General features: G+C 33.7%; 3 protein-coding genes across 5 annotated transcripts; 2 read left to right on the top strand and 1 right to left on the bottom strand.

Moving 5' to 3' along the window:
• The first annotated feature begins 4999 nt into the window (after positions 1 to 4999).
• Positions 5000 to 6770, top strand: LOC111437501 (fatty alcohol:caffeoyl-CoA acyltransferase). The gene has a single exon (XM_023075500.1). It carries the CDS (start codon positions 5054 to 5056, stop codon positions 6455 to 6457), a length of 1404 nt encoding a protein of 467 aa, XP_022931268.1. The 5' UTR covers positions 5000 to 5053; the 3' UTR covers positions 6458 to 6770.
• Positions 6771 to 7451: 681 nt separating this feature from the next.
• On the top strand, positions 7452 to 13770 carry LOC111437580 (pentatricopeptide repeat-containing protein At4g19440, chloroplastic-like). Of its 3 annotated transcripts, none has more exons than XM_023075612.1 (8): positions 7452 to 10161; positions 10265 to 10383; positions 10501 to 10644; positions 10738 to 10844; positions 12257 to 12325; positions 12434 to 12488; positions 12772 to 13013; positions 13221 to 13770. In XM_023075612.1, exon 1 carries the CDS (start codon positions 7677 to 7679, stop codon positions 10143 to 10145), a length of 2469 nt encoding a protein of 822 aa, XP_022931380.1. In that variant the 5' UTR covers positions 7452 to 7676; the 3' UTR covers positions 10146 to 10161; positions 10265 to 10383; positions 10501 to 10644; positions 10738 to 10844; positions 12257 to 12325; positions 12434 to 12488; positions 12772 to 13013; positions 13221 to 13770. The 3 variants fall into 3 exon arrangements, with proteins under 3 accessions (XP_022931380.1, XP_022931381.1, XP_022931382.1); XM_023075613.1 differs by having other exon boundaries at positions 13218 to 13770; XM_023075614.1 differs by having other exon boundaries at positions 10727 to 10844.
• LOC111437581 lies at positions 12600 to 13396 on the bottom strand. The gene is made up of 2 exons (XM_023075615.1): positions 13278 to 13396; positions 12600 to 12977 (listed from the first exon to the last, which is right to left on the bottom strand). Exons 1-2 carry the CDS (start codon positions 13328 to 13330, stop codon positions 12725 to 12727), a joined length of 306 nt encoding a protein of 101 aa, XP_022931383.1. The 5' UTR covers positions 13331 to 13396; the 3' UTR covers positions 12600 to 12724.
• Positions 13771 to 14990: the final 1220 nt, after the last annotated feature.

Below are 14990 nucleotides of genomic sequence, written 5' to 3'. Positions count from 1 at the left end.
AATATATATATATATATATATATATATATATATATATATATATATATATATATATATATATATATAGTAAGATTAATTAGAAAAATATATGAATATAAAAGTGGTGGTGTATGATGATTGAAGAGAGTTCTTGACAATGGTGGACGGTGGTTAGAACATTGTACCCCACCGACACGGCAAGCTAGCATGTCTTCTTTGTCTTTTTGGATGGTAAATTTCTAAATATCATTTTTTAACCCTAAGTAAAATTATCGATTTTTAATATGGTATTCTTTTAACTTAATTAAAAATAAAAATAAAATTTATCTTGAAAACAATTACTTGAGGGTATACATATTCAAAATGTGGATGAACTCTTTCAAACCATTAATATATGTCATGTGAAGGATAAGGTTTAAAAAGATTTTGGGGGTGAAAAGTCGATAATGCCCTTTTCAAATCAATAAGTTGTTTGAATAAATCAGGTAGTTGAGAAGTCACCGCTTAATTAAAAAGGTTCAGTAATACTTTGGCTGGCCAAATCACATGCACGCAGCGTGTGATTATGAATTATTCAATAATAATAATAATAATAATTCCAATGGGATCTCGTGGAGATATAAATTATTATGTTATTTCAATCTTTCAAATTATTTTGTTGATTAATTTTATGCAATTATATATAAAGGAAATAAAAAGGTGATTAGTTGTATAGCACTTAACGATTTTCATAAAAAGAAAAAAAGAAATTAAATTATCAATAAATTGGTAATTATCAAAAAAGAAAAAAAGAGTGATCATTTATAATTAAATCATTCCATTTTAATCACATAATTTTTATTAAAAAAATCGAAATTAATTAGGATAATATTAGAGAGGTGAGTAGTGAATTGAATAATTAAATTATATTTAAGTTGGTTGAAAGTCACTTTCAAATTTTAATTTGTTATTGCACGCAAATTCTAAAATAATCATAAAAAGCCAATTAACAGGAACCACTCCCCGTTATACTCTTCATCCTTAAAATGAAGCTCAGTAAATGGGAGTACATTTACCCTTTCAACATTAAATTTTATTTCATGGTAAAATTTTAAATGGGAATTTTTTTGGTGCAATTCTAAAAAAGAAAGGCATCTTTATTTCATGTGAGTTGGACGGCAATGAACTTGTAGCTAGAAGGTTCGAATCAAAGTGCTTTCTCTTTTGGGCCACTAAACCAGATTTATCAATATTCACATATATATATATATATATATATATATATATATATATATATATATATATATATATATCAATTGAATTATGTTTATATGGGTAGGAAGTGGAATAAAGAGAGCGGTTTGACAGTAGATGGATATGAATATGGTCTGGTACATGAATGGGCTATAAATGCACAAATACATCCAAATTTAATTTTAAAATAAATGAGCTTCATAAATAAAATATTCATCCACCTAAAATTTATCTGTCTTATAAAGTCTTGATTGCGTGACAACTATTTAGGGGTGTGCACGAGTTGGGTTGAGGAAATCTCGCAGATCAATTCGAATAGAATTTACGTTCCAACCTTTTATTTTAATTATTTGTTCATAATACATGTTACATTAATAATTAAAATCACGTAGAGCTCAAATATCAAACATTCATGAGCTATAATGCATCATTAACATTGGTTATAAACGTCAAATATTATATGTTCATAATAATCTCAAAAGTAAAATCAACCCCAAACAAACCCAAAATTTTTATTTTCTAAAAAAAAAAACTAAAAAAAAAATATAATTTAGCGTCAGTCAGATTTTCAAATCATGCATGTAACGCATGTTTTAGGGGGAGATTTTCACACTTTTTTAACTGACGTGGAATCTCAAAGAAACATCTTACTAAGAAACGCGTTTTAAAACTGTGACGCTGACGACGATACGTAACAGTTCAAAACGAATAATATCTGGTAACGATAGACTTACCTATTACAATGGAAACGCTCCTAAATTGACTTTTTGAAAAATAATTCAATACCATAATGAATGTGACATTGTTTGGGAGGGGCATAGTCTACATAATTACTTGAATTTCAATATGATAATGGTTGGTGCAATAAATTGGAAATTGAAGTGGCTGAAAATATTTAATATAATCCTCATCTCATTTTTCGTGGATAAGAAATTTATTTTCATATTAATTCGGTTTTTGTCAATTCTTCAAATCACTATCTAAATTTCTCAAAGTCCCTTTCAACTTTTTAAGATTCATTTAAATCGGACCACACATATTTCATTTAATAAAACTCCAAAATAAATATCACTCTATTTCCCTCGATTATTATTATTCCATATCATCATATTAATTTGTATTTAGAAATTTCACGAAAAAAGAAAATGTATCAATCTATTATTTCTATAATTATTGTAAGAATGATGTGAATTAATGAAGAATTTGAAAGTGGGTGTTATTATTGAGGAGTGATCAGATTTTGTAAAATATTTTATTTTTGCAATCATAATTTAATATATATATATATATTTTAACTTTAGAGGTGTCAATCAAATTCATTATTAATATCTTTAAATGTTTAAAAATAATAATTTTTTTTTTTAACGTTCATGAATATTTTAATATTTTAAAAATACTCTTACTTTTAATATATGAATAAAAATTATTTTTTTACGGATTAAAATTATTTGTATTTCGTTATAAAAATAAATTTATGTAGAGTGTGCTTTCCTCCACTCAAAAACTTCTTGTTTAGATTCAATTTTTTGAAAAACTGTGGTTGACTTTTTTTTAATATATATTTTTTAATTTTATAAAATTGTAATTTTACGATGGATTAATTAGGGTAAGTTATAATAAGTTATATTTTATTACACCTGTGAAGCTAGAAATCAATTTATAAATTTATCACAAGTGAATCGAGATAAACATAAAATTAATTACAATATATAATAATTAGATTATAAACCAGGACTAAAATGTCAATATCAAAATTTTATTTTACTCGATAATATTTTTGTAAACAAATACATTTTGAACAAAAATATTTAAACTAATAATTAATAAAACTTTAAAAAAAATTATAAATCTTTAGCGTTTACTATTTTGCATTGTGATAGGTTTTGAATGAAGCCCATTATGAGCCCAATAAGATTGAAATGGATTATAAGCCCAATAAGATTGAAATGGATTGTGAGCCCAATTGGACTTCCAATATTGAAATGAACCCAGCTTACACGTGGGCCATTTCCATATGACCTGGCCCAAATATGGTCCACATTTTTAGTTACATTTTCAAAATAACAAAATATGGTCCACATTTTTTTTCTTTTCTTTTTTTTGGTAAGAAAACTTTAGGAGAAGGTTCATTCCAAGCATAAGGGTATCGGGTGAGTTCTACCCGAGCATACTCTCTCGATTAAAATATGTCAAAAGATCCATAATTTGAACATGATAAAATCTACTACCAAGTCTTATAAGGGGTAGAAGCCACATATATCGTCTTAATATATAAATACCTTCAACCCAAAAACAGGTCACGTGGTTCGATATTGAAGTATCCATTTGGACGTCGTAATTCTATACAAAGATATCTCGTATGGGATTCTTTAAAGTTAAAAATTTTGTTACGAGATACTACATAACCTAGTAACCAAAATTTTTTATCTAGAAAAACAAAGATGAATAGAAGATGAACTTGGAAGTGGGTATGCAACAATGGTGGAAAGAAGGAGTAGAATTATTGGCATAAGAGAATGATATGTGAAAGTGTGATGAGAATTGGACTTTTGTGTAGAAATAGGGTTCTCCCACTACAAACCATTTGCTTCAACACGTTTAAAATCAATGGTTTTGAGGTTAGATTTTGATGATAAAGTTGATGTTGTAAGATAAGATTATTATTGTTCTACCTCTTATCGTAAGAATTGATTGAAATATGATAGTGGAGTACGATATATATTGTTTATATTCAACCCATATGCTTAAAATCTTAGTGCATCATTGCCAACATGCTCATCCACCTATCATATAAGTACTATTTTCTTTTGCGTAGTGTTACTCTATCTTCGGTAAAATTGAAATAATACAAAGAAGATTAGCATGGTTAGTCAAGAAGTTGTAGGGCATATGATATCAAAACAAAATTTCTCACGATAAGATGTGGTTCGAGAACAAACGAAGACGAATACTGATAGTCAGATGCTGCTTGTATAAAAGGTATATTAATGAACAGATAACACATTCAAATAAGAGTGATTGCTGCTTGTATAAAAGGTACATTAATGATCAGATATCACATTCAAATAAGAGTGATTCTAAAAATACGGAATTCTAATTGAGAAACGCTTAATATAATTTATAGTTATTACTTGTACCCATAATATGAAACTTATTTTTGGCAACAATTATTTGTTAGTTGCTTGGTATAAAATGATGTCACATGATGCAATAAAATATTATCAAATGTCAAATCCTCTAAACTAAGGGACGATTACCTTCAAATTAAGGGGCAAAAAAATAGATATTTTAAAAGTATAAAATGAATCGATCAAATTGTAATAGAATAAATACTAAAATATATTAATAAATTAAAAGCTAGTGGATGAAACCCACAACTCCAACATTGCAAAAGGTTTCATTTATTTATTTTTATTTTTATATATAAATAATCTTATATTTTGGTCTAATCTACTTTTATAAATATAATATATTTTAGTTTACACGTGAACTCTTGGTTGGTTAAAGATATTTTAAAATTTTAAAAACCCATCCCACACCAAATCAAATAATAAAAATCCTAATTGTGTCTAAAATATCTATCAATATAAATTAAATAATTATTAAACCCAAAATTAGAATAAGTTTCTTTAAATAAAAAAAACTAATTAAACAATAACAAAATTTAAAAATTAAATTATGTCGAAATTAGTAATGTTTGAAAGGGGTTAAACTATTATAATAATTTTGAGACTTTTATCACATAGGCGCACACAGACTAGTGGAGGAGTCGACTCAATCAAATCAAAAGTGAAGTAAGAGTAACCATAATTGTCGATCCATTGAACCTACGCATCTTAAAATGCCCTCTCCCTCCAAACCTTCCATGGCGAATTGGGCGAACCACCGTGAAGCTCTAATGGCAAACCCTCCAATCCATACCGAACTCCAAGTTACATTCACCAACAAATCCATTGTCAAAGCCACCAATCACTCGCCGGAACCACGTGTTCTGCATCTCTCAAATCTCGACCTCCTCTCCGGTCGTTTCCCGATCACGTATTTCTACTTCTACCGTCGCCCGACGGCCAACTCCTCCGCCGCCATAATCGACGCTCTCAAAACCTCCCTCGCTGAAACCCTAACTCATTACTATCCATTCGCCGGTACAATTCTCCAAAACCTAACAACGAACGAACCTGAAATCCTCTGCGATAACTCCGGTGCTCTGGTTGTTGAAGCAGAGGCCAATCTCCGATTGAACGCATTCAACTTTTACGATCTCGACGAACTTCTCCGAGGCAAACTCGTCACTGTAAATCCAGATTTCGCTCTGCAAATTCAAATCACGAGTTATGCTTGCGGCGGAGTTTCGATTACGTTTACGTTCGATCATGCGCTTGGCGACGCAAGTGCATTTGGAAAATTCCTTCTCGCCTGGTCGGAAATCGCTAGGGGAAAACCGATTTCTACAATACCGGATCATCGGAGAAACATTCTTCCTCGTTCGCCGCCGATTTATCATCCGGATTTGGACGATACGATGGTGAAATGCACCATGGAAGAGATAAAGAACATCCCGACGTTGAAGAAGCTAATCAAGAGACTCTATTACGTCGATCGAACGAGTATCGATAAATTACAGAAACTCGCGAGTTCAAGTGGAGTTAAAAGAACTAAAATCGAAGCGTTCTCTGCATATGTTTGGAAAATTATGGTTTCCGCCATGGAAACAGAGCATTCGAGGTGCAAAATGGGATGGTTAATCGATGGGAGAAGCCGATTGGGGGGAGATTGGAACTACATGTCGGATTACATAGGTAACGTCTTGTCGGTTGCGTTTGGGGAGGGAAGTATCGAGGAACTAAAACGAAATTCCATATCGGAGATTGCTGACGTGGTCCACTCGGCGATTTCGAAGGCGACGAACAAGGCCCATTTTTTGGACTTGATTGATTGGATCGAGTGTCACAGGCCTGGGCTGATGCTGTCGAGGATTGTGTTGGGCCTTGGTGGGCCGGGCCTTGTAGTGTCTTCGGGCCGGAAGTTTCCAGTCGCTGAATTGGACTTTGGATTTGGAAGCCCAGTGCTTGGGACTGTGGGCTCGACAATAGAGAGAATCGGAGTTAGTTATTTGAATCAGAGGCCCAGTGCTAAGGGGGATGGGTCGTGGACTGTGTCTGCCATTTTAGAGCCTGAATTGGCTGCTGCTTTGGAGTTGGATTCTGTGTTTCAGCCCATGACAGCAACTCTCCTTCAGCTTTAACTGCCTTCTACTATCCTACTTATTGGTATAAAAAGGAGCGAAATCATCTTAATTTTAGAAAATGTCGATGGGAATTGTTGGGAGTATGTTTTCAATCTTGATAAAGTGAAAATTAGAATGAGTAAGGCGGAATCGAAGAGGAAACTTAACTTGATGTCTGACGAGGAAAATCGAAAGTACGAGGATTATGATACATTTAGAAATAGAGAAAGGAAGAACAATTTTATCGTAATTAACGTCATGGAATAAAAAATTATGGTATGAAATGAAACATTGAAAGAAGAATAAAAGAAGACTAATTTCTAGAGTGTTATGAGGATTTTGAATTTGATGACAATCGAGCTACATATGTATGAACTAATGCATAATCTATACGCCCTGAGGACAAGGCCTACCAAAGTGTCCCATTTACAAGACAAACATGGGGTTCTTTGAAGATTTAGTTTGGCTCTCTTTCTTCGAAGTTAGAGACTCAATATTGTCCCCTACGAGAACATTGAGATGTTGGAAATAAAAAACAGTTTTTGAAAATTACCCTAGAACACGAGCAAAAAATCGTCAATGGTCCTCGAGTTTAAAGCAAATTCTATTCCAATATAGACATTGATTTTCTTTTTTTTAATTTTTTACTTGTAACGTTTTAGTGTGAAATTTTTTATATTTGATAGGTATCATTTTGTCACGAATTAAAACTCGCAAATTGAGTTTTAATTTTAATATAATTAAAATGTGAAATTTTAATTTAATAGGGATTACAGATTAGGAACTAATTTAATTATTTTAAATTAAATAAAATTAGGGTAAACTACTAAAATTAGATAATAACGCAAACTCAAATGTAAAAATGAAAAAATCTTAAAAGTTTATAGACCAAATTAAAAAATAGCCCAACAATAGGGTCCGAAATATGGGCCAAAGCCCAAATAAGGTAAGTCCAACCCAACATAAGCACATCACGCACTTGAAAAACGCCGACCAAAACCAGCCACTCAAATTGTTCTCTCGTGGCCCAACTCCAGGCCTCCACGTTCTTCCCCCGCCCGCCCTCTCCTCCTTCTCCGCCTCCGATCTCACAGCTTTTTCCTCTCTCACACCCTAGCGCAACCTCCATCCTCATCAATCCAATTCAGCATTCTTCTTCTTCCTCTTCTTCCATTAGAGATTTTCAATCAATCTTCGTTAACTTCTAATCTCTAACCTTCGTTCTTCAAGTTCTTCAATGCATTTGACAAGATTCAAAATCAATAAGACAGTTCCTGTAGTATTTCCCTTTTCGCGTCAGGTGGCCTGTGTGTTATCCACCGAACCGCATAAAGAACATCACCAGGACCCGCCATGGCAGCTCCAGGATCAGTTGCTCTATTCGGTATCTTCTATTCTCTCTAATTCGTCTCTCGACTCTTCTAAATGTAGAGCCCTCTTGCCCCATTTGTCTCCTTTTCAGTTTGATCATCTCTTCTTCTCCGTTGGATTGAAAGCCAATCCCAAAACTTGTCTTAATTTCTTTTACTTTGCGTCTGATTCTTTCAAGTTTCGATTTACCATTCGCTCCTATTGTTTATTGATTCTTTTGCTTGTTCATTCCAAGTTTTTACCACCCGCGAGATTGCTTCTGATTCGTTTGATAGACGGGAAGCTCCCGGTGTTGAATTCGGATTCGAATAAGCTTCACATTGAGATAGCTAATGAATTATTTGGTTTAACTTCAGTTGTTGGGCGGTTTGAATGCACACATGCATTTGATTTGTTGATACATGTATACAGCACACAATTCAGAAATCTTGGCTTTAGTTACGCTGTTGATGTGTTTTATTTGTTTGCTCGCAACGGGATCTTTCCGTCCTTAAAGACTTGTAACTTTTTATTGAGCTCTTTGGTGAAGGCTAATGAACTTGAGAAATGCTGTGAAGTATTTGAAGTGATGTCCCAAGGTGTTCGTCCAGATGTTTTCCTGTTCACGAATGTAATAAATGCTTTGTGCAAAGGAGGGAAGATGGAAAATGCCATGGAGTTATTAATGAATATGGAGAAGTTGGGTATTTCTCCAAATGTTGTTACTTATAATAGTATCATTCATGGTTTATGCCAGAATGGGAGATTAGGCGATGCCTTTGAGCTAAAGGAGAAGATGACAATAGAAGGGGTAAAGCCAAGTCTTATAACTTATAGTGTGCTTATTAATGGTTTGACGAAACTGGAAAAATTTGACAAAGCGAACGATGTTTTAAATGAAATGGTTGGTGCGGGTTTTGTTCCGAATGCAGTTGTCTACAATACTTTAATTGATGGATACTGCAAAATGGGCAAGATCAATGAAGCACTTAAGATTAGAGATGTGATGGTATCCAAAAATATAACTCCTACTTCAGTTACTTTATATACTCTCCTGCAAGGATTTTGCAAGAGTAATCAAATCGAGCAAGCAGAGAATACTCTTGAGGAGATATTATCACAAGGATTTCCTATAAACCCTGTTACCTGTTATTCGGTTATCCACTGGTTATGTACGAAATCTAGGTTCCACTATGCATTGCGATTTACCATGGTGATGTTATCGAAGAACTTCAGGCCTAGTGATCAGCTGTTAACCATATTGGTATGTGGGCTCTGTAAGGACGGTAAACATCTAGAAGCAACTGAACTTTGGTTTAGGTTATTTGAGAAAGGGTCTCCAGCAAGTACCGCAACCTCCAATGCTCTAATTCATGGACTTTGTGGGGCTGGTAAAATGGCAGAGGCTGTTAGAATACTCAAGGAGATGTTGGAGAGGGGTTTTTCATTGGACCGGATCACGTACAACACGTTCATCTTAGGTTGTTGCAAAGAGGGAAAAGTCGAGGAGTGCTTTAGACTTAAAGAAGAGATGACCAACCAAGGAATTCAACCAGACATCTATACGTGCAATTTGCTATTGTATGGACTGTGCAATGCTGGAAAATTAGATGATGCTATTAAGCTTTGGGGTGAATTCAAAGCCAGTGGGTTAATTTCTAATGTCCACACTTATGGGGTTATGATGGATGTTTATTGTAAAGCTAACAGAATGGAAGATGTTGAAAAATTATTCAATGAGTTGGTCACTAAGAAAATGGAGCTAAATTCCATTGTCTACAACATATTTATCAGAGCACATTGCCGTAATGGAAACGTTGCTGCAGCTTTGCAACTTCGTGATGATATGAAAAGCAAGGGAATTTTTCCAACTTGTGCCACATATTCTTCTCTAATACACGGCATGTGCAACATTGGCCTTGTTGAAGATGCAAAACGTCTTATTGATGAAATGAGAGAGGAGGGATTGTTGCCAAATGTTGTTTGCTATACTGCATTAATTGGCGGTTATTGTAAGCTGGGGCAAATGGATATTGCCGAAGCAACTTTTCTCGAGATGACCTCTTTGAACATAAGGCCTAATAAAATTACCTACACTGTCATGATTGACGGGTACTGTAAATTAGGGAATATGGAAGAAGCAAATAACCTTTTGAGCAAAATGAAAGAAAGTGGAATCGTCCCAGATGTCGTTACTTACAATGCCTTGACTAATGGGTTCTGCAAGGGAAAGGACATGGATAAAGCTTTTAAAACATGCGATGAAATGGCCACCGGAGGATTGTCTTTAGATGAAATTACTTACACTACTCTCGTGCACGGTTGGAATCAACCAACAATTACGAGCCAAGACTGATCTAATTTCTTCCGAGGTTCTTCGTTACCTCATTATCTGTTGATAATGTGATTACTGTTTCGTGTTCAACTGGTCTGAAAATTATTCTTTTGTTTTATCTTTGTTTTTTTATTTATTAGTGACTGGATACGTCAGTATTGTTTAGCTTATGCATTCTGAAATATTGGAGGCTGTCCACCTTCTCTTGTCCAAATGAAAGAGCCAAAGACGAACATCCGTCTTTAGTCTCTGGAGGCTGGTAGGCTTTATTTTATAGTGTATTCCATTTACACTCAGTATATATATCATTAGTTTATATGTCGTATTGCTACAGGTAAAGCATATGTTCTGAAAACTTGGTATTATTATTTAACAGATCGGGGAAGTGCTTAGCTCGTAACGTGTTGAGAACATAAAGTGCTCTATCAAGATCCCCAGCAAAAAAAAGATAGCAATCGATAGAGTGACATTGATTCTCCAATTCGAACCCAAATGAAACTTGGCAAACGTATTAGATCTGGTATGTCATTTTTATTGCAATGTTTCTTGCATGGAAAGCTGGAACAGTTAGATTTTTCATGACTTGTAATGAGCATGTATAGTGTTGATGCAGATTTTGCAGGCTTGAATCTGTATCTCAGGAAACAATGTCGTCATATGTGGGAGGTTTTCATCGGCACATTGGAATCGGGCATAGAAATTGCTCAGTTTCATGGATATGTAAGTTCATCTACTCCATCTTGTTATCAGTCATATACTCACAGAAATGACAATGATATGCTCTTTTGTTATTGTTTTCCTTCTATAATTGAAAATGCTGTAAGCACCGTATGTGATTTTCTTTTATGACCGGGGTGTTTGCATCGGTGACCACCTATAAGCATTTTGAGCTTTAGGCCTGCTCAGTCTACGAACTGCACATTTACGTTGTTGTTGTTTTTTTTTTTTTTTAATTATTATTTTAGGAACAGCACATTTAATTTGAAGTGCTGAAAAGTGAATATAATTCTGTTTATAGAAAAAATTCTGGCTTGAAGGAAACATATATAATTGACAACCATATGTGAACAGACTCGGCTGTTGGTATTTATTTATATTTTTTTGAGCTGAACAATATGTTGAGGCGGGGATATGAATCTCTAAACTTTGGATCGTGGGGTACAATGCCTTGACCAATTGAACTAACTCAGATTGCCTGGCCTAAGATGAGTTCAAAAGAAAAACATGTTGGATGATACCATCTTATTTATCCATCTATTTTTGTCTCTAACTTTCAAAAAAATACTCATTTTTGTGGTAATTATTAGTTCTGCTGTGAATTATTGGGCAAAGGGATGACTAGCTTTGAATATGCACACGAACGTGTTGACGTGGGCATCCTGAGATTGAGTGTTGATTGGGTTTCAAATATGACCCAGGTCGTTGCTCAAGATGTCCTCGTGTTAATATGATAATATACATATTTAATTCCATATTATCCATTTGTCACAAATAATTGATGGTGGTATAATATCAAACACAAAGCCATTACTTCATAGAGTTTTGGACCTTAAATAGTCGTTTTGAAAGTTCAAAGGCAAAATCAAATTAATTGGAAAGTTACCATACTGAAGATGCATCACTGTATGAACATTTAGCAACCCACCAACTTGAATATTGTTCAACTGGTTAAGGCATATACCTTCGATCAGAGGTTAAAGGTTCGAATTTGTCATCCTCACATGTTATGTTGAACTAAAAAAAGGCTTATAATCTCTTCTTTGGTCTATTTATTGCCCATGCTAGCCAGATTTTTCTCCATTGGGGCTTGTTTTTTTTAGGTAATATGTGTCTCCCTTTCTTCCTGTCCTTTTCTGGTTGGCCTTTTGTTTGATCAGCCTGCTGTGTAATTTTTCTTCTGTTGGGAAAATTATAACAGAACAAATCGTAAGCTAATGCTTGTGAAATACGTTTATGTAAATTATATTTGAATTTTATGGGATAAGAATTGAAATATTCATTTTGAGCCAATCAATTATACTGCAAAAGCAATCAATATGAGAAGAAAAATCAGAGAAGTGTTAAATGGTTCAATAAGAACTATCCCTTCTGCAAATGGACACGATTCACTCTTGTTTCCTCTGATTTTGCAGAGGTATTCCAATCTACCCGGTTAGCGAATCAATTTCAGCCACATGGAAGTTGAATAAGCCCTTCATTCTGTGAGTAACTTACATTCTCTATTCATACTAGTCATTTAAAATGTATGCTATGAATCGACATTTTTGTTGTAGTTTCAATATATCTAATCTTTAATATTCTTAAAACAGCTCGGTCTCGGACAAATACGCTTCTTGTTTGTATACACCACGTCGGGTTATGCTTGTAAGTACAGTTGATTCTAGTTCTCATATATAACACAATCACAAATCTTGGGAAATTTTCTGTGCTTGTTGTTGGCTTGTAGACTTAGTGAGGTTATTTAATACAATTGCTTTTTAAATGGATACTGTTGTTTTAATCTGTTTAACAACAAAGGGGCCTGGCTCTATTTGCTTTTTGTGAATTCAAAAGCAATAAGGTTATGTGGATGGAGCAACAGGCCTTTGTTAAACACCCTTTTAACTGTTTTCGTCATTAAACCAATTGACCTGGGTGTTAACTGCAGCCCCACCGCCATTGGGAATGCTCTCCAGGACATTCTCGTGGCCTTTAGGATAATAAATTCCAGTTCGCCCATCAAGCACCCATGGAGTTTCCTCACCCCTCACAGGGCTCTTGTTGCTCTTCAGTTCCTTGCTTTCTGTTTCAACTCTCTCCCTCATCATATCTGGGGAAGAGCTTTTTCTGTGGAAGCCCTTCCGCCCGATCGGCCTGCGCTAAAGAATTCAACCGAATCAGATAAACAAGGTACTGTGTTGTATCGATATTCCGTATGTGGCCGTTATACATCTCCCCTCCCTGACTTAATCGATTGAATGTGACAAAATCAACCATCAAATTGATCATACATGAACAGAACTAACTGACTATTATTCGATTTTATACGACCAACAGTCATGCTTTAAATGGACCTAGTTGAGTCATTCCGTTTCTGTTTTTGGTTTCGTTTAGCAGCATTCTAATCTTAGATCAAGGAAAGTACTTGATGGCTGAGTTGAAGAAGGAACTTACTTGAAGAACATGGAGTTCATCGTCTGAGCCCCTCTCACAAATGCAGTGGCCATGCCTTCCTCCCAATGAGGTAAGTGAAGATGGGATGAACAAATGGGAATTTGGTTGTTTTGTATATATAGGTGAAAAGAGAGGCTATCCGTTTCCTCCATCCCTATGAAGATTCTGAAGAATGGGATGAATTTGTCCTTTTATTTACTCCTTTTGTGCTGCCCACTCCTTGGAGTTGGTTTGTGAAAATGAACCTTCAAAATTCCTCTTCCCATACTCCATAAGCTAAAGTATGTTATTGGGCCTAATGGGCTTTTCTTTCACCTTAACTTACCTAATGGGCCTAATGGGCCTAATGGGCCTAATGGGCTTGATCTGTACCTCCTGGCCCATAATGAAAACCATTGATTTCAGGAGCTTTTTTAGGGTTTGAGAAAGGGAATTTTAGTCCACTTATTTTTCGATTGGGACATCTAATTTATTCTGGCCATTCTTCTTGTTATCCCAACTTTTGGTCGATATCATTCCATCTAAAATTAGGAGGCGATGCTTACCAATTCATTTATAAAAATTTAAAAATTTAATTAATATAATTATCAGTCCACACAGTTCATCCTTTTTATTTTAATTGATTCAATTTACAAAACTTAGATTATTTTTTATTAGTTATTGTTTATTAATAGCACCAAATATATTAATTTTCCCCCAAAAAAGATTAAGTTACCTAAAACAAAACACTATAATCTTCCATTAGAAGAAAGCATCATTGATGAAAATATTATTCAAAATTATTTTTATGCTATTTAATAATGATTTAATTCTATTGCATAATTAACCAAATCAATAAATGTTTATAATACTAACATTATTTACTTCCTAAACTTTATTTATTTTGGCGGTTTAGTTCCTATATTTTAAAATTATACTAATTTATCTTTCGAACTTTACTAAAATTTTAAACAAATCAATACGTTGTTTTAGTAAATTATAAACCCATTCAATCTCACTTTACTATAATTACAAATTTTTAAGTATAAAAATTAAGATGGTGTAAACTAAAATTTATGGCTAAACATGCTCGAACTCATTTTTTAACCGTTGAACTATGTTCACCTTAACTGTAATTTAATTATCGAGTTTTTTGTATTCATTAAAGAGTAATTGTGGCTAGCTTTGGTATGTAAAACAATATAAAGGAAAGATTCCTCTAACGAGGGCTCTCCCCAAAATTCTCATATTGAACCATTTTGGTGTTGCCAATAACGTCTCTTTCACTTTCCTTTTCTATAAACTAAAATATAAAAAATAATATAATTAATGAACGAATAGAAACTATATGTTTATGATATTTAAAATAACATCTTCTTACAGTAAATTAATATATATTGAATATTAATCTCTAGCCACACACGATTTTATAAAATATTAAACCTAAACTCCTTAAAAAAAAACTTTTAAAAAAATTCTCAATAATATCTCGAAAAAAAAAGGGAACAATATTGCTCGTTCATGATCCTTCTTGGGCCACGAAACAGGGATGACTTTTTTGCCCTTTATGAGACGGATGAATGTCATTTATTACGTCATTAAAAGTTTTGTTTTTTCTCAATAATATCTTCTCTGTCAAATATGTTTAATCAAAATAATAAAATTTTGACAGGGACAATTTAACGTCGGATTTCAAGAAAAAAAAATAAACAAAAAAAAGTCAATTACTACGAA

The sequence above is a fragment of the Cucurbita moschata genome, unplaced genomic scaffold, assembly GCF_002738365.1.
Source record: "Cucurbita moschata cultivar Rifu unplaced genomic scaffold, Cmos_1.0 Cmo_Scf00064, whole genome shotgun sequence".
In the NCBI taxonomy this organism is placed as follows: Eukaryota; Viridiplantae; Streptophyta; class Magnoliopsida; order Cucurbitales; family Cucurbitaceae; genus Cucurbita; species Cucurbita moschata.
This window is presented reverse-complemented; position numbering and strand designations above follow the sequence as displayed.